The 19200-nt window shown below is 37.2% G+C and overlaps 1 protein-coding gene across 4 annotated transcripts in view; it reads right to left on the bottom strand.

The window, feature by feature from the left end:
- Positions 1–1529: 1529 nt before the first annotated feature.
- TRPC4 (transient receptor potential cation channel subfamily C member 4) overlaps positions 1530–19200 on the bottom strand; it is a 141757-nt gene continuing 124086 nt past the window's right edge. For all 4 annotated transcript variants that reach the window (XM_027674472.1, XM_027674471.1, XM_027674473.1 and 1 more), the window contains 6 exons: positions 18604–18917; positions 16216–16411; positions 14373–14567; positions 6268–6309; positions 4366–4455; positions 1530–4090 (listed from right to left, as the gene is read on the bottom strand). In XM_027674472.1, the coding sequence (XP_027530273.1) occupies positions 3374–4090; positions 4366–4455; positions 6268–6309; positions 14373–14567; positions 16216–16411; positions 18604–18917 (1554 nt within the window). In that variant the 3' untranslated portion in view covers positions 1530–3373. The remainder of the gene's footprint in view (positions 4091–4365; positions 4456–6267; positions 6310–14372; positions 14568–16215; positions 16412–18603; positions 18918–19200) is intronic.

The raw sequence follows: 19200 nt of genomic DNA, 5'->3' as shown, positions 1-19200 counted from the left end.
AATTATTCTCAGAAAAACTCAGGTTAGGAAAGCCATAGAATTTCTCATTAAATCCTGACCTATGAAAAAAAAAAAAGAATGCTGTGTGAGGTGTTAAGCTCACACCAGTCAATGTAATGGTCTCAAATCTATGGACAAAGAAAGCAAGATTAAAACCAACTGCAGAGCCATGATTCCTCCCTGAAGAGGCATCTACCTGGCTTGCTCTCTGGGGATATTATACCACATATAGATAGTGTTGTGGTCTGCAGCTGGCTCATGGGACCCTTCAGTCTGAACCCTCTGATGCATGGCTCTCACCTCTGCAATGCCTTTGAGGGCCATTGAAGCATGCAGAGTTTTAAAAAATGTTTTAAAAAAAGTTTTCTTAACATTCTAAACAACCTAATATTGGGATTAAACCCTTTTTATTTAGTCAATTTTCTAGCTCCGTGAAACATTTCATGATCTTAAACTCTGCTTCAAAGGACTGTCTTTCACAGGGGTTTATATCCTGGTTCCTCCTGTACTGAAGCTAATGGAAGCTGCAGGAAGGTTTGAATGTTTTATTTCTCTTGAGGTGAAAGTATGCTCAGTTTTGCTAAGCTTAATAATGCCTCTAACATGGCATTACAAACCTTGCTCTGTGCAACTCTAAATCCTTCTTGGCACAGATGTCCTCTGAGAGGCATCCAATGAGAAGTGTTTGGGATTTTTTTGGCTGCCTGCAAAGCAATAAAAGTACCATTTCACTGTAGGATATATTTTGAGCTCATATATTTCACAGAATTAGGTACTTATTTGCCATTAAATTTAAATGGAATGGCGTCAGTCCTTACCGGCGTCAAGCTCTGATGCTTAAGAATAGCATAAAAATAGAGCAAATGTTGATTTTAAGTATGCTTTATCTAATAGACCTATGTTTCAGTATTGGGCTATAAAAAAAAAGAAGCAGCAGAGGACTGAACACCTATTGCTATGCAATGCATCCTCATGTCCCTATGACTAAGTAACCCACCCACCTGTGATGTCCTCACTGTTCTTTCTTGTATCTACTCCAAGACTTAGACTGATGCCCAGCACAGTGGGGTGGGCATGTGATGGTGTGGCTGATGTTTCAGGTTAACTGTACGGTGTTGGGAACTTCATGCACAGGAGGCATAGGCTTTAATGATGGCAGAATAATACACAGAGGTCAGACCTGTGGTTGTTAACTTGTTCTGATAATGATGATGTTGGCATTACAAATACCCTGGTCAGGCACATTTTATCTGGAGTAAAACCATGTGGTTGGAATGTATTGAAAGCCCTTTTGAGTAAGCACTGTTTGTTTTGAATTCGGCTAGTGAAAGGGTAATAAGATTAGGACTCAAATGTGTTACAAACCATGATGAAGAATGAGAAACTGAAATCAGTGGTGGAGAATAACTGTTAACTGGGATATAAAAACTCTGTGACAACATGTGACACAATTGCTTTACAGCATTTTTAGCACACAGTAGAAGAGAGAACTCTCTAAGAGTTTACCTAATAAAAATGATATGAAGGTATTCCACCATTCTTATTATTATTTATTTCCTTTTATGCTTGTAATATTTCAGGTGCTTTCCAAACAGAAAAGCTGCAGGCCCTGCCCCGAGGAGCTTACAATCTAAAGGTGGACAAGGAGAGAGATGTGAAGAAGAGAGGGTCTACAGAGCAGTTAAGAGGCCAAGATGGAAATCAATGAATCAAATATGGTTTGAAAGCATTGCTGCAAAGCTATACAAACTATTTTCCAATTACAGCTCATATTTTCCACTTTGGTTCAACTATATCTGCCATGACACAAACAGATATGCAGGAAGGAAGCTTTCAATATGTGAGCTCAGAGTAGCACAAGTGTCAAGTAGAGCTGGAAAACTCACCTAAAAGTATAAAGATGAGAGGGATTTGCCTGGATTTTCAAAATTCAGTTCGGTATCAGGACAGTTTAGATCCAGAATGATATGGCTTTGGATCAGTTCCTACAAGGTGGAAGTAACATGTGATGGATTTAATCTGAAATGTAAATGTACACAGTGCATCTGGAGTTTTCCTAATACAGGCTAATATGAACTACAAAATCTATCAAGGCAGGGCTAGGGAAGTTAAGAATGACATAACCACACTTACGTGGTATATTCAGGGAGGAAAAGAATGAGAGTTCGAGGGTGGTCATTCTTAGGGCAGTTGAAAAATTACATTTTTAATAATGTAGGACACCAGTCAACAATTAAAAAGAAACAGACTGTTTAAAAAATACTGGTTTTGACTAAAACAATAACTCACTCATCAGTTATTAAAAATACTAGCAGGTTTTCTTTATACATTTAGGTATTTTTTATAAAACATCCAATCAGGTTCCCCCAAATTCTGAAATTGTCAAAGAAACTCTCTTAAGGCTTGCCTTTTAAAACTTCTCAAAAAATTGCCATATTTATCCAGGTACTCAGGGAATCATGGCATGCTTGCTTAGTCCTGAAGTATCTTTCTCTTAGCAAATGCAAGTGTAATGTAAAGGCAAAAGCTAATAAGCAGCTGAATATTAAAGTGCATAGGTTGTTCATGTTAGGAAAAATTAATCATTGAAGAAGCAATAACTGTGGTGATTATGGATTCCTGGGGAGTAATCCATCATCTGTTTTTAGCAAACCACAGATATTTTTTTCCTATAAGAAACACTTTTCACAGTCTTCAAACCCTGCAAATGCATTTCTAGCAATGGTATCAGGACAGTGATACTCCTGTTGCTGTGAGGCAGAAGCTGTAATTAAATAATCAAATAGACCAATCTTTCATAATTTAAAGGTATTCATGTTCCTTCAATAAATAAAAGAATATAATTTATCTTTTGATTCTGTATAGCTTTTGAAACAAATCAAATTTCTAGCAATTTAAATAAATGATTCTAATAGCTTGACATGAATTATGCTGACAGGAGCCACGTACGATTATTATGATGCCCAGAATATTTTAAGAACCTACAAAGTTAAATAAAGTCTCTTAAGCTACTTTTTATTTGCATAGAAAAATATTTATCATAGGAGTCAACTATCATATGAGAGAAATTGCATTTGTTGTAATTGAAAAAGATAGCTAAAAAGTTTCTGTGGGTTATTGCAACAGTACAAGAATACAAGTTGCTTCCATTTATTAAAAAATGTAAAACAAATCGTGAAAGCTAAAGCAGGCTACAAAACAGAAGGTCCTCATATTATTTTTCTCTTGACTATTTTGTTACAAGATCATGTGCCACAGTTGAGTACTATAAAGTGTAATTCTGCATTTGCTAATATAATTCTTAAAACATTCCCCCCTCCCCAAAAGCACTATGCAAAATATATATATTTGTAAATGCTTCCTCCTGTAAGCATCACAACCTTGTTATCACATAGTCACCCTGAATAATTGTTTCCTGTTTTCCAGCAGAGTCAATGCTAATATCTAATGCCTTGTCCAGCTGATCCTGCGGTGTGGCAGGTTCTGAGTTCTGTAACTCCATTTTCTCTGTTTCTAAAATACAAATACTTCCCTCTTCCTGTGAATCCAAAGAGTTGCTGTTATTTTGTGAATCAGCTAACACACATTTTTTGTCAGGATTTTGGATATGTAATTCACAGTTCATGGTCAATTCTCCCTGTTCCAGTTCATCAGTTTTCTCACATTGTTCTTCTGCCTGTTGACGGGAAACCTCTTCAGAAACAGTGTATATTTTATTTGTACTCTGCTCCACAGAGTTTGCTTTTGATCGTCTGTGAAACAACCCAAAATTTTTTATGTCTGTTACAAAATTCACACGCTTTTGTTTCTCCTGAGTGGACTCTGACACCATCATTGCTGAGCCATTGCTTACATTATGCCCTTCAGAGGCAATATTGGCTGATCGTGGGTGAATCATCGTTGTTATGTCAAAAAGGCTGAAGGGTTTTTTCTTTCCTTTCTTGTTTCCTTCACTTTCACTATTTTCTTCATTTTCTGACAGAGAGGCAGTGTCTTTGTTCATCTTTGCAGTCTGCAAATTAGACAGCTTGCTTCCTTTCAACAAACCCAGGACTTCAAAGCGAAAGCTAGAAATATCTTGTTTTAACTCCTAAAAATTAGGAAGAAAGATGAAGCATCAGAGTATGAAAGCTAATTTGACTTTTCCTTTTGTAAATAAAAAAAAAAAAGAGAGAGAAAAAAAGGCTTATGCCAGGGAACAGTAATAAACTTCACCATCTGGATAATACCTGTTATTTTCAAGGTAGAAGAACTTGCTCTAGGAAGTTAGTTATATGCTACCTGAACAACTGAGTGTGAGAAATATGATTCACAGTCTTATAATATCTTACTAAAACACCTATAAACATAAAAATAAATGCCTACCTTAAAATTTTCTTCTGTCAATCCTTCTTCAGTTTTGGCATCTCTTATCATTGCTGCAACATACCTCTTAACCAGATTTCTCATAACTTCCTAAAAATATAAAGCATTGTGCTAAATTTCTTGGTATTAGTTACTAAACTTACATTCACTGGCTCTGCTTGGGCTTTTTTGTGTTTTAGGAGCATGACAAAAAATGTATAAGCCTTTGATCTGTTTAGAAATTGGTTCTGCTTTTTGATGGAAAGTACTAATGTTTATTATCGTGAGAAGGGGTATATCGGGTTTGACCAAGGGTATGTCTCATGCCAGTAATGTGCAGCCTGACAGTAAGCAGTTGCTGATGCCTCATGAGGAGATTAAGTCTAGTGTGGCTGTATAACGCTATTTCCAGATATTCTCTCTCAAGCCTCCTGAGCTGCGAGATTCGGTGACTTTCTGAATCAGAAATGATAGTTCTAGGTTTAACTGGCTGTGACAGGTTTTTCTATGCATTTTGAACTCATGTAAACTTTCAGTATGCAGAAATCCTCTGCCAATTAATTCTACAGTATAGCTGGAGTAAGATTCCATTTGGGGTTTTATTTATTTTTACCCTGAACTCTGAGAGTTACCACTGTTGCCTTCTACTTCTAAGAATCCTAGAAATTGCTTAGGTTGGAAAAGATGCCTAGAGGCTGTCTGATTCAGCTCAGGGCCATGTCCAGTCAAATGCTGAATATCTCCAGGGGCGAAGAAGCTGCAGCCTCCCTGAACAACTTTTTCCAATTCTTTACTCCCCTCACAGTGAGGATGTTTCTCCTTACCTTACAGAATTTCCCTTCCTGCAATTTGTGCCCACTGACTCCTGTTCTTTTGCTGTGTACTTTGAAGAAAAATCTGGCTCATTCTCTCTAACCACCCACTATGTTATTTAAGACAGCAGTTATATTCCCCTTAACCAACTCCAGGCTGAAATCCAAGATTTTTTTTTTGTCAGTCCTTTAACCATCTCGGTGGCCCTTTGCTGGATTCCTTCCAGTTTGTTAGCATCTCTCTTGTAGTGTGGGGCCCAAACAGGACACACGGCTCCAGAGAGAGTCCTACAAGTGTGGGCTGGAGAACAATAAGCACTTTCCTCAAAGGGCTGCCTATAGCCTTACTTGTGTGGTATTCAGTTTGCGGATAAATGGCAAACAGCTGCTCTGTGTTCACCTTCTCCATAATTGTACAGATCCCTGTTTTACTTTCCACAGCTGTCTCTTTTTCAGGTTGGAAAAGTCCTAGTTTATCCAGTTATTTCCCATATGGAATTCATTATTACCAAATCTACAGCCCACATGTTGTTTAACTTGCTGCCCTTTTAACACAACACAATTCAAAATAAAGCTGAAAATTATTAATTGTGTTGCAATAATCTCAAAAAAGCAGAAGCTGAAGAAGGAAGGATTAAGAACTCATTACAGGGGATCCTGTAATAACCCCAGGCAGAGGGGCTATTAAGGGAAAAGAAATTGTTTATGGGGGACTAGAGCTGGAGAGATGGAAAGCAGGTTGGAGCACATCAGTGAGCTGCACATATGCTCCTGATGAATCCTGGCAGGGAGTTGGGGCTATGTGTTTGCTTTATAAAGGCACTCCATGTTACAGTGGAAAAAAATACTGGTTAGCATGTTATTGCTCTAGAAAATACCCTTTTGCTCCTAAAAGAAGACAACCATACTTCTCAAAAACTTTTTTTGAACACCAAAATTACTAAGCTCGTTTGCCAAGGTGAAATAAGTATGCATTTTGTGTTTTCTTTTATTTTTTCTTTTCTGTTTTCTCATTAAATTCTTCCTTTATTTTTTTTTTCTTTCTCCCTCATGAAAACATTCTGGAGGCATAGAAAAAAGAATTGCCCAAAAAATAAACACAGGTTTGTACCTGGTATTGATGATGTCTTCTCAAATTGTCAGCTGCACGTCTCTGAAAATAGAAAAACCAAAAAGCTATTAATCCCTGTCTGGAAGCAAAATACTTAGCCACAGCAAAACAGTAGGTCTGTGCATTATAAGGTATCTACCAAGCTGTGAGAAATGGTTCAAAGTCTTGAAAAATGACAGTGTTGGAGCAAAGCCTATTATTTGCTTTACAGAAAGGAGAATGCTGCTATCGGGAAGAGGATTTTCTACATTTTCATCAAAATGCTGTTATTCCAGCATTGTCATGGATGTGGTGGGCACCCAGGTCACTGCTTGCCTGAGTCTCTGATCCCAAGGTCTCTGATCTGAGATAGAAGGTGAACAATGGAATCATGTCACTCATTTGCACAAGCTGAAGAATATTTTACTGAATTGAGAAAAGTTTGACTTGTATCAAGTTAGATTTTTCTTGGAGGTGCACAGCAAAAGAACAGAAGTCAATAGACATGAGTTGTAGGAAGGGAAATTCTGTATGGAAAATCATCAACACAGTGGGGTTAGTAAAACCACAATGCTAGCAAGACACTTGCTATGGTTCCTAATGTCTCATTTAAGATAAAGCTAACCAAAACCTGCACTATAAACTATATCAAAGAGAAAATTCCTGCTTAGTTCTCTGTCAAAAGCACTTAGTCATAGAGAGGTGTATGAAAGAAAGAAATTTAGCTTTCAACATAGTTAGGTGTTGATAAGGAAGAAGGGGAAACGGGACAGTAACTCTGAAGAGGAGCAGCAAAAAGAAATGTGATTGGATGAAATAATGGTGCAGGTTTCAAGCAGGTGTTGAATTAGATTACACTGCCATATCTAGAGGCTGTCCAGGAGAAGACAGAGGAAAAAAAAGGCCTGAATTATTTTTTCCTTTAATTACTGTTGTCCTCACTTGCATACTGAGTCACATATCCCTGTCCTCTACCTTAATTATCCCTGACTGGTGAAAGAAAGATTTACAGCTTTAACTTGGGTTCTTATATCTGCTGCTAACAAAAAAAGAATGTGTGACCACTGGCTGTATTTCTACAAAATGGAACACTTACAACAGCTTAAAACAGGGCAAAAGGACATCCAAGAGACTTGTTAAAATTGACCTCAGTTGCATAATGAGGCAGATACAGTAAGTTATTTTGTCATCTTCTTTTATTTTAAAGAAGTGATTACCAATTTCCCTGTACTTGGAGTCAGTTTACACTTCAAGGTTGATTTCTTGTTTGCAATTAATTTGAGGTATGCAGTGGCTGTGTGGTTGGGCTTGGCAAAAAATAATACGGGGAAAATCATTATTTCCTAATCAGTCTGAACAGGCAGGGGGAGGGCTTTATACACAAGCATCTTGTCTTCAGTATTTTTCCAGATCATGCTTCTGTATCTATACCTCATCCAAAGAGAAGATGGAAACTCCTTGTGTTTAAAAGGGTGGAGGAATGCGTTAGTCTGCCCACCACCGGGGCCAGAGGGGGCAAGGCAGCCATGGGAATGCTGATACCCTCCCAATACAGAGCTGTAGCCGTTTTTTAGAAAAAAAAACAAAACTCATTTTTTGCAGTTGACCACACGATGGAGATGTTTCATTCCTGCTGAGAGAGCACTAAGGGAGTCGGTGGCTAAGAGAGCTCTCAACAACAAATCTGACTCACAGATAAAGGGAAAAACACTTCAAGATGTAATTGAAACACACTTCAGGTAAAATTAATAACTCATAAATAAAACAAATGCTGATTCTTGTCTGGCAGAATACTTTCTGCAGCTCCTGTCTGCTCTGCTTGGATTACAGTCAAATGTGAAATAAATGTATAGGTTTAATTCTGTACTTATAACAAGAAATACCTTGCTTATCTTCTTTTTGCAACCACTTTGGAAACTCCCAGAAACAGAGGCTGTGGCTTTTGCACTCAATGCAATGCCAACAAATGCAATTTAGGATGACTATCTAAAAAGATTTATTTTTCCATACCACTAAGAAGCTGAAAGAAAATTGATTTAATTGTATGTTTTCATATAAAGCCACATACATGCTGCACACGAAATTATGCATACAAGCAACTTATCAAAATTATTACCCCATCAGTTTGCTATCTCCTGTTTAAATGAACTGGAGTTCATAATCATCTTTTGATTTCTTTTGAAAGCAGAAAGAATCTTTGCCCAAACACATCTGAAAATTAAGTTATTCACTATAAATAAAATGTCACTAACGCTCATATTGTCCTCATTCAGTTCTCAGCCTGCTTTCCTCTACCCAGTTAGTCTAATTTGTGGTTCAAAATTTGGTTTGAGTAATCATTGTGCTATCTGCCTGAAGAAGTTGAAAACTATGGCTGACAAAGAGATGAAAGTTAAATTTGACTAAAAATAGCAACAAGGGAGAAACACTCTTCTAATGACAATGCAGAATGAGATAATGAAATTGAAGGGGATACTGTTGTCACTTTCCAAAAGGGGGCACTAATGTTCTTTAGGAAGCTTTAACAGTAGTTCTGCTAGTAGTGATACTTATTTTGGTCTTCCTATTCATGCCATTCCTAGTCATTTGCATTGTTTGGAAGAAAAATCTCTTTAGCAGTAAAAATTTGATAATGTTGAATTACTTCTTTTGAAGTGTTTCATAAAGCAGAAATTCAAATTTAATGTCTGCATTTGACCTCAAACTACTTAGTAATAAAGGTCCAGAAAATGTTTGGTAATTACTAAGTACTACTTAGTAATAAAGGTCCAAAAAACTATTGTCTGAAGTCATGGGATATATTCCTCATCTTGAACAGAAGCATTGCATAAAAAGGATTAGAATTTATCTCTGTTGACAAAGAGGCTTCTCCATGAGATGGTCCTTGGCTATACAACAAACACTCCAGATTACCAATTTCCATGCCAGGTGGAAGGTATTTCTTTGCTCAACTTTCCATAATGTACATTACAGAGAAAATAGAAAATGCTTATATTCACTTAGAAGTTGCATCATTTTTTACTGGGGTAACAGAGAATGGGAGAAGGGAAAAGGAGATTTTCTCTGACAAATGATAATAAAATCACATAGGATACTTGGAAAATGGCATAAAAATCTGAATAGCTAGAAAAGAGGTAACAGTTTATCTAAACACCAGATGCACAAAAAATATTTACTGAAGATATCCCTGACAATCCTTTCCATTTTCTCCTCTTAAATACTTAAAATTGTAGGTAAAACACTTTTTGGTGACTGATCAGGCATATAGGAGAACGTAATTTGAGGAAAACAGTAAAATTTATTCCAGTGGGATTAGGGTTTCTTTTCCTATATATATTCTTTTTGAAATAGCATTGGATTTCAGATGGCCAACAGAAGTAGCCTTGACAAACCCAAAGTCTTGTACACTCAGGAAAACATCAGCATAATCAATAGAGTTATATTATTAATCTGGCTTTTGCAAAGGTGAGCTGACAAAATTAACAGAGCTGATATTTTTATAGAGAGAGATATATACACACACACATATATATATAATGAGCAGCACACATTGTTATTTCAGAGTTTTAAGTGTAGGAGATAACTGTGATAATAGCTAAAGAGAATGCTGTATACCTGGGATATGTCAAAATGACAGAACATAAAAATATGCTGAACTCTGAATGTAGAAGAGCTCTGTCTGATTCATAGCAGAGCTGAAATCCTAGTAAATCACATGTAAGCATCCTGGCTTTCCTTCAGAGGTAACTGTGGCTAGAGAAGCTGCCATCAGCATGGCTGCACACTGTGTTGCTTTGGAGAAAAAACCTCTCCCTTGAAAAACCTCCCCTTGACTTCACCACCCACTGCTTCACGTGTCCTAGAGCAACAAAGGACGGAAGAATCACAGAACTGACATCCAAGGAGAAGCAAATTAATCAGCTTTCTTCAGAGGCACCTCACAACCCTACAGACCCTGTTCTTTCCCATGATAGTTTTGTTATAAACAGCAATGTAGATGGTCCTCCCACACAACCACGTCATTTTTACTGACATTTCTCTTCTTCCCATGAGCCAGATAAATCCTTTCACTAGCACGTGTGATAGCAAACTATCCTGATCTTGAACCCTTTCTTTACATGTTCTGTCTGCATATACTGAACTCTAAGGTGTACACATACATGAATTTTACAGTGGATTGTTGAGACATGTAATACATCCTTGATTCAGTCCTAGCTTGTGATTCCTGGCTTTTTTGGTACTAAGGTTTCTCGTGCAGAGATCATGCGTGATGCTTGCCAGCTGCATTCTGTCTGTTATCTGTTTTGCATCCTCTAGGACTGATTCACCCTTTGGATGCATGCTATTGCTTTTTCTACTGGAAAACACCATAGTACATCACCATGGATTAGCACTTCCTGATAGGAAAGTTAACATTTAGAGATTTCAGGACAAAATGTTTTGACATTTGAGTTCTTCCTTACAGACAACATGGCATCTGTATATCCACACAGCTAATATAAGAAAATCAGTTTATAGTGGGTTTTTTGGTTTTTTTCCAGTATTGTTTGTAGGGAAGGAATCGGAGTTTATAATGCAGGACTCAGTGAAAAGGAGTAAGTCCCAACAAAGCTTATCTTGTAGCTCTGAGGCCAAAGTTATTACAGGGGAGATTTGAGTGAGCCAGAGTCAGAGAGCTGTCACCTGAGATCCTTGAACAAAAGGCAAAGAAAACTCTTCATTTACTTTTGGTTGAAAGGGCATAGAGGTTCTAAATTTAATTTGTGATGTAGCTTGTTGGGACAATTGAAAAAGATCTTAGGAAAACAAGGCTGAACTGTGGGTGATGGAAATAAGTTTTTCAAAATCAGAAAGCAGTGCATTCCCCCAGGACAAACTATGAGATCACCATGGTGTGTCCATTTGTTCTCTGATGACTTCACATCTTGGGGAACATCCAGTTAACAGCATCTGGTTTGCATCTATGTCATGTGGAAATCAGAGCGCACAGTGCATACCCACATCTTACTCCATTTTGGAGCTTGGGTGCACAACTGGGCCTGGAAATTGCAAAATGTTCCAAACTGAGATAGCCCTAATGGGACTTCTGTCATTCTGAGAAGACAGCTGATGAACTTTGTAGTTTTATGAGATGCCCATATGGTGGACTGAATCTGCCTAGTAAGCCACAGCCACTCACTTTTTTCAGACAGCTGGAAGTCTGTTTGCCATGATAGTTCTGCTGGTGAGCTCTTTGCTTCAGAGGGGTTTCAGCTCTACTTCCAACTAAGTACCTATTCTGCAGGGGAAACTAGTGATGGATATGGCCTTACTGTTTCACATGCTTTGGTAATTCACTTTCATCAAACCATTTTTTTAAAAACTTTACAGAAATTAACTAAGAATGTCCCCCAAACAGTTTAGTAATTAGTGGTTCGCATTCAAATCATAAGGAAGCCAGGTTCAGCTCCTTCTCTTGTGTTCTCTCAAGACAGCACCTTAACCCCTGCAGGCTCTTAAAGATCTTGAGATGGAAATCTCTCCTGCCAGAGCTGTTATGCTTGGGGTAAATAATTAAATATCCACTGGAGAATAGAAGTGAACCTGGGTCTCCCTTAGCCCAAGCTATTTGCTTTACATGGTACCTGCTCCTTCTTTCTTCAAAGAGAAATTCCATCCTGAAGCTGAAAAGTCTTTTCTGACAAAAGCTTCTTTGAAACTGGATTTTATTAATGAAAAAGCTTGGAGGTTACAGATTTTGTATTATTTTTCATTTAAAAAACCTGAAAATTCTATTTGAAAAATTTGTCAAGCAGCTCTGTGAATAGACTGCCTGCCCTTTGACTCTTTGCTGCACCAATTTTCCCAAATCTAAGATGTGGATTTCTAGAAGGTAGTATTTATGTATTCTAGCAGGAGGTAGCTGTAGGAAGCAGGAGGTGATTTTTCTGAATCCCCTTTCTCATCATGTCATTCAACATAGGGCTGGGAGCACCTCATATTTTTCTTTATTACTCCTCAGATCCAAGAATGAGTTTACCCACAGATCTGCAGTTTGAGAGAGTAAGAAAAAGGAAAAAAAATCCTTATCGTGGATGAGAAGTCTGACAAAAAATATTGTTCTGAAGGTTTAGCTGGGACATATAAGGTTATTCTGGATGTGTCTCAGTCAAACAGGGATATTTTGTTAACCAACCCTCTGCTATACACTGGCATCATGGCACTAAGTTTAATATCATTCTATCAGCTTACACTACCTAATCATCCCTGCCAAATGTTTAACAAATGCCTGGAAGCATTGCGCACTCTCCCACACACACAAGTACATCACTCTCTCTCTTGATTTTCTCTTTCTAACAAAATCTCATAATTTTTCTTCCTGTAAGTCTCTGCATTTACTTCTTTTCCTTCCTATGTCACACAGAGATGTTCTATCCTTAAAATTATTCCCCACTTATGCTACTTCATGTTCTTTTTAAAATTTCTATATGAATCACTGTTTGTCTCTCTTCACTGCTTTTCTCATATTATTTTTAATCGGTTTTATTCAGTGTGTGTTTCTGGTAGTCCATTACTGGTTTGTTTTAATGTCATTCTCATGCTTACAAGCTTCCATTTCTGGCTGTTTCTTTGCTATGTACAAGTATGACAGCTAAGTGAAGCAATTTTGTTTTCATAACATAGATACTGGCCAACAAGATCAGTATATTGCAATAAGCCTGATTGGAAGCTTTCTACAAAGAGGACAAAATTAATTCATCAGTGGTAATAGTAATTGTGAATTAGTTTTATATGTCACTCTTCCTCTTTATCATATATCTATACACCCATGTGAACTTGTTCCTCCAAGTATATCTACAGATTAAACTGAATTCCAGGATATGACGAGAATAGGTGGGAAAAACCTATCCTTATTACTCACTTATCAGGAAATAGTGAAGACATACAAAGAAAACGTTGATATACTAATGGTCCATCAAAGAATTGTTTCATATTCCCTGGCAGTTTTGAAATGGATGGAAGTTTTTCTACTAGGGTCAACAGCATGAGGACTACATCCCTTTGTTTTTCCCCTTACCCACACTTGACTCTTATACTCTCATTTAATGCTTGGCTATCTGAGTTCCTAACAGACTTGAAAAAATTTATATTCACCAAACCCCTATGATATAGGGAAAGTGCCACTATTCACATCTTACCCAAAACAGTTTTCTTTATGCTGGAGTTGTCTAAATGCAGTCTAGTTACTGAGTTACTGACTTGCTCTTGGGAAATACAGAAAACATAACTAGAGAGACTTAGTTGTTGGTGGGTTAGGATGTTGCCTGGATATTTGCTCTGACAAGGCAGAAAAACTGTGTTGCTGACTGAGCTATCTCAACTAGATGAAGTTAGGAAGGACAAATTCAAATCTGCTTTACCTCCTGCTACCAGAGAAAGTATGTGTCTGAGATATCACACAGGCATCTGCTCAATCCAGGTGCAGGACTATTCTCAGTCTCCTTATGTATGTTTTCCCCTCTATTTTTTTTCTCTAGAAATTTCCTTGCTAACCCGCACTATTAGAATAGTATACCAATGTGATTCTGAAATAACACTACCTGTAAATTCAAGTAAGTGAGTCCAGGTAAATGCTGTTACCTTTCAAAATATTGTGTTTAATGATAACAGCTTTTGGGAAGAATGTTTTTATGGTAAACCTATTTCATTACATGTAAGGAGACAGAGACACAGAGAATATCCCATGACAAATACTTTATACGTGAGTCTGCGGTTCATGATACATCAATTACACCTGAACAGTGGGTAATTGGGCACTTGGAGCTGGACATCATCAACCAAAAATTCTGGGACTGGTAGACAAGTATATACATTTGATCTCTTGTATTCTGTATCACTTTTAATCTTTTTTGAATTATCTCTGAAAAAGGCACAGTCATGGTTCATATTGCCATTGCACAGGGATATGATGATTTGTCTTCAGTCAAATACACTGACATGAATGTAAAAAGTAAACATTCTCTGCTAGAATTATTCTCTAACTCATATGCACATTATTTGACAGTTCGGATGCTCTATAAGGCTGAGAAAGGCTCATCTACATAGCAAAGAGGAAGACTAAAGGCAGAGTAAATTCCATTACTTACCCCTATTGTTCCAAAACTTTCAGGCTTTCTTCTAATTTTTTTCTTGCAAAGGTGTCTCCATAACCATTTGATCAGATACCACAGAGACTTTGGGCTTGGTATGACATTAAAAGGAGTGGGCAGAGTTCCTCCTTCTTCAAAGTAACTCATCCAGAGCTTTGTTCGAGCAAACTTCCACTCAATGTCTGCATGATCCTGCACACCAGAAACACAACATCAACATAGATATTGCTGTAATTAAGGAGGTGAAACAAACCTCTACAAAAATCTGAAAAACTAAAACTAGAATAACCCTGCAATACTAATGAATTGTCTTGCTAAAATACTGCCATCTTCTTTGAAATAAGGTCCTTAACGCAAAGCAAAGCTAAGCTGCTTTACTTCAGTAACGAGATGCTCAGTATGCAAAGTATATATCCACTTATAAGCATTTCTTTCCCTGTTACGAGCATTTAAATTATTAAAAGTCTCTCAGAAAAACTGAAAGGGTAATTACAAGCAGAAAAATACTACATTTCTAGAACAAATGTTTTATTATAAAAGCAACACATCATTATTCCACATAGATCAGTCTAATTACACTGCTCTGCAGCAGCTTCAACAAGTCAGTAAGTCTCATGCATTTTCTTAGTAATTGTCGGTACCCGAAGTTCACAAGTAAGTAATCCAACAAATCACGAGGCTACTAAAACTGTTAAGGCAAGTATCTTTTTTTTTTCCTTCTACTTCAGAATTCTATATTGGGAATAGGTTGTGGGATCTTTTTTTAACTTTTATTTGAAATTTTATTTCTTTTGGATTCTATATAGTATTATACAATTCTGAAAAGTTTGGAAAAATCAAAACTAAAGTCCATGGAAATATTTCTAAATCCTAGCAGCTGAATAAAAAGTTGAAATCACTAATATTGGATTTGGGTAACAAACACAGTAGCCAGGTCTAGCCCTAGCCATACAGTAATCAACATAGAAATTTAGAAGTTGTAGTAGCAAAAGTATACCACCTGCAGCCCAAGTTTTGGTGAATGGTACTCTGTTGTGATATTGTGCACAAGACATTGCCAACTAGTGTTATAAAAATACAGGTGTCAGTATTTCTTTTTGAAAAACTTGTAATTTCCAAATTAGAAAAAAAGGGCACATTTTAAAATCTTAAGACTGAAACTTTCTTTTATTTGTTTGCTTTTGGCATGATCATATTTGAATTATCATATGATGAATCAGTGTTTATTTTCCATAGTCTCCTTAGAAGACAGTTGAGAAATAAAAATGAGCAAATAGCTCTGACAAGGATAAAGATAGTTTTCACTAAAGGAGAAAACAGGACATGGCTGAACGAGAAGACATGACATTTTCATGAATTGCTAATGGGTCCAAAATTGTCCATGGCACATGGGCATCCAATTTCTGTTAACTGTATATTCATATATATACATGCCAGATAAAAATAAAAAAACAACAGTCTTTCAAATGCTAACAAATATAATGCAGAGACAGAATGATCTTGGGCAGTCTCTTTTTCAGAAGAGGTCTTGTACAGTGCAGCTTGGGCAGGGCTGAAGTCCATCATTTGCCAGAAGCATCAGCACACCCTTCCCAACCCACAAGTTGGTTTCTTCATAAGGGTTACCTCTTCCCCATTCAGCGTTGTGAGGAAATTCCTCTCTACCTAGTCCAGCTTGGGTCTGATTTCTGCATCCTTCCAGAAAAGTCCAAAAGAATTAGAACAAATCAGAAAATATGTCCCAATGTCCTGTTTGTAAAATGTTTTACTGCCAGAAAAACAGGATCTAGGAACAGAGAGAAGGCATATATTCTAAATAATCTAATAAGGAACAACTTACAGCAATAAGTTGGTAAGAATTATTCATCATGGCTATTAGCATGTTGAGTAGAACAACCAGAGATATTACATTATAGGTACCAAACATAGTGGCCCCAACAAATTCAGTAAATTCATGCCTTGCTTTCACATTGGTCACATAGAGATTGATGAGTCCAAATATAGACCAGAATAATGACTGCAGCGTTTCAAATAATCTGAAAAACAAAATCCAAAAGGAATAGCTGTATAATAACAACACATTTAGTTTTCAGATTGTTCAGTTTTTTGCAAAACACACAAAAGTCCTTGACTTGACTGAGGTGAATGATACTTACCACAGTATAGCCAACATGGATGGAATATCTTTCCAGCAAAACAACAGCTTAATGTTTCAAATCTGAACCTCTAGATGTATAATACAGAATCTAGAAATAAGCCTGTTGTCAAAACACTGATTTTGTTCATACTTCAGAGGGATAAATATAGTTTTAGAGATCTTATGATGGACATCTTCATTTGAAGCATTTTGATCCTTTACCTTGGCTGAAGGGGGTAAAATAAGGATCCAAAAGTTACTCAATGTTTGTGTTTCACCAGGCTGCTGAAGAAGTATGGTATCCTCACACCTAGTCAGTTTATGCAATACTGGTTTGTGTTGAGAGCCACTGAGATAAAAGGAGTTGTATAATTAGAAAGACATTAGTATCACTAGCATATGTTTTGTTTTGCAAAGAAGGGAGACAGAATAAAGACAAGCATGCTGTTGTCAAAAGAAACTTGTTCTTTTATAATTAAAGTATATGATATTCCCTTAGGGAAGTTTAGGACAATGGCTAGGAAGCTAGTAACAATGATGAACTTTGGAAAATAATCCTCTTTGGAAAATAATCCTAGATGGATTGAAAAATTTTCACTTTTGTGCAATATTCAGCTACACTATAGTGTTATAAGCATGGCCCTAGCAATGCTCGTTGCTTCTCAAAAGTTTGGAGCAAAATTTTCTGCATATCTAGGCCTGTATCTTGAGATTAACTGGAGTGAATCTTCCCTGTGGCCTCTCTCCTGCTCCTTCACCCCAACACCAGAAGCAGGTTACCCACAGAGGATGTGTGGACCACCAGTGCACCAGTGCAGTACCCCTACTGCACCTAGAGCAGGGAGGCTGCTGAACTGCAGGGTCTTATATCACCCTGCATCCCCCCCTCTGGGATGTACTGTCCAGAGACGGACAAAATGTAACCCTTTGGTCTCCTTCCCACCATGATATGGTAACATCTGTGAAATGTTTCCAGGAAACCCAGTTCAGCTCTATCCTAGAGAGAGAACCTGAGAGGGCAGGTCCTGAATCTCTGCTCCTGTAACATGGTGTATCTGAGTGGTAAAGCACAGCTTTGGAGCCTCTTGTATGGTTTACACTTGTCTGAGCACAAATTGAACAACTACTATTCTACCCTCCCCACAATCGCTGAAAAGGCTCATCACAGTTTGCCTTGGCACCATTTTCTGACACTACTACCAGTAGGCCCTGCTATTTCCCAAATTAATAATATTGCTTCCCTCAAAGTTGAGCTCTGAAAAATTTCCCTGTGCTTTTCTGTTCAGATCACATAAAATTTAGACCTGCATAGATGTTATTAATATGCAAGATAAATATGCTGTGCCTGAGAAAACATAGTTGATTAATATTTTATTTTTATAAAATTATCTACCTTAAGAAGCAAGCTATTGGTAATAATTGTATTTTAAAAACAGCCTAGATACACAGAAGTAAGTAGGGAACAGACATTTATAGCAGGAGTTTGATTCAGGCTGGAAGTTGAAAGACAAGATGGAGAATTAGTGTTAATTTGGTAGTATTTTGGTACTATAGATGAACTAAAAACCAGAATGAAGTAAAATTGATTTAAAGTGAAAGAAAAATAAATTATTTATAACAAAAATTAGAATAGAAATTTGATTGTGTGACGGGTCAGTAGAAGATTGGACTGCATGTTCTTTTCCTGCCTCAGTTTATCACATTTACAAGAAATCTTCAGGTTAGACAGCAGACTTATTTAATGCTCACGTGTAGACACGGAAGAAATGCAGAGTTACAGCTGCCTGGATAAGTAACCTCTGATCTGATGACTTTAATTCTAAATATGTACCTTCTACTCTCATATATCTTCCTCTTACCTTTATTTTACCTTTTATCTTTTGAGATATCTTGAATCTGGTATGGGGTGAAGTTATTACAGAGTGATGTAGTGTTAATTTTTTTTTTTTTTAATTAGGGTAATATTAAATGTGGTTGTCAGGGCACCAGTGTAATACCAATAGAAAAGGGAGCCTCTTTCCTGCAAATTGCATCGAAGTGATTAAAATATTTGAGGCAGAAGGGGAGGATAGAAATAGATCAGACACTTACGTTGAAAATGCATTATTCTGCTTTTCACATCGTATTCCTTTGCAGTTGCCAGGTTCATTTGTCTCATAGTAAAAGTACAGCTGGTTCAATCCATTTGCGAAAGCTAGCAGCACAAGGCAGTATATGAAGAGAAACTTCAAAATGTCCAGCAACATTCTTCCTAGAGATATCTGCAGAGGTCCCAGGTGAGAATTTGCAGTGAATAATGAGATCAAGCGCAGGGAGCTAAAGATGTTTGCGATTGCAAACAGGGCCTCAGCCACCAGGGTTGGATGCCACATGTCCCAGCTCTCCCGTGGAACTAACCCACTATACTGAAAACAAGCAGAAGGGAAGAAATTACTCCTCTATTTTTATGCATAAACAAATATGCCAGTTTCTTTATAAGCTGTTCAGTTAATTTGCAGATATCACAATAAATTTTTATAGTAACAAAAGCAAGTCTAAAAATTCTGACAGAACGAAAGGAACAGTTTTGAACACCTGGATTTTTAGAATTATAGAAACTTCCAGCTGTAATATCAGGTAAATGATTTCTTTGAAGAACAGTGCAGGGCTGACAATTATGGATAGAAACCCACAAATAATTTGGCAAGT

Source organism: Neopelma chrysocephalum, unplaced genomic scaffold (assembly GCF_003984885.1).
Source record: "Neopelma chrysocephalum unplaced genomic scaffold, ASM398488v2 Primary Assembly neopelma1_25, whole genome shotgun sequence".
NCBI lineage: Eukaryota > Metazoa > Chordata > Aves > Passeriformes > Pipridae > Neopelma > Neopelma chrysocephalum.
The sequence above is the reverse complement of the archived record's forward strand: the minus strand, read 5'-3'. Positions and strand labels throughout refer to the sequence as shown.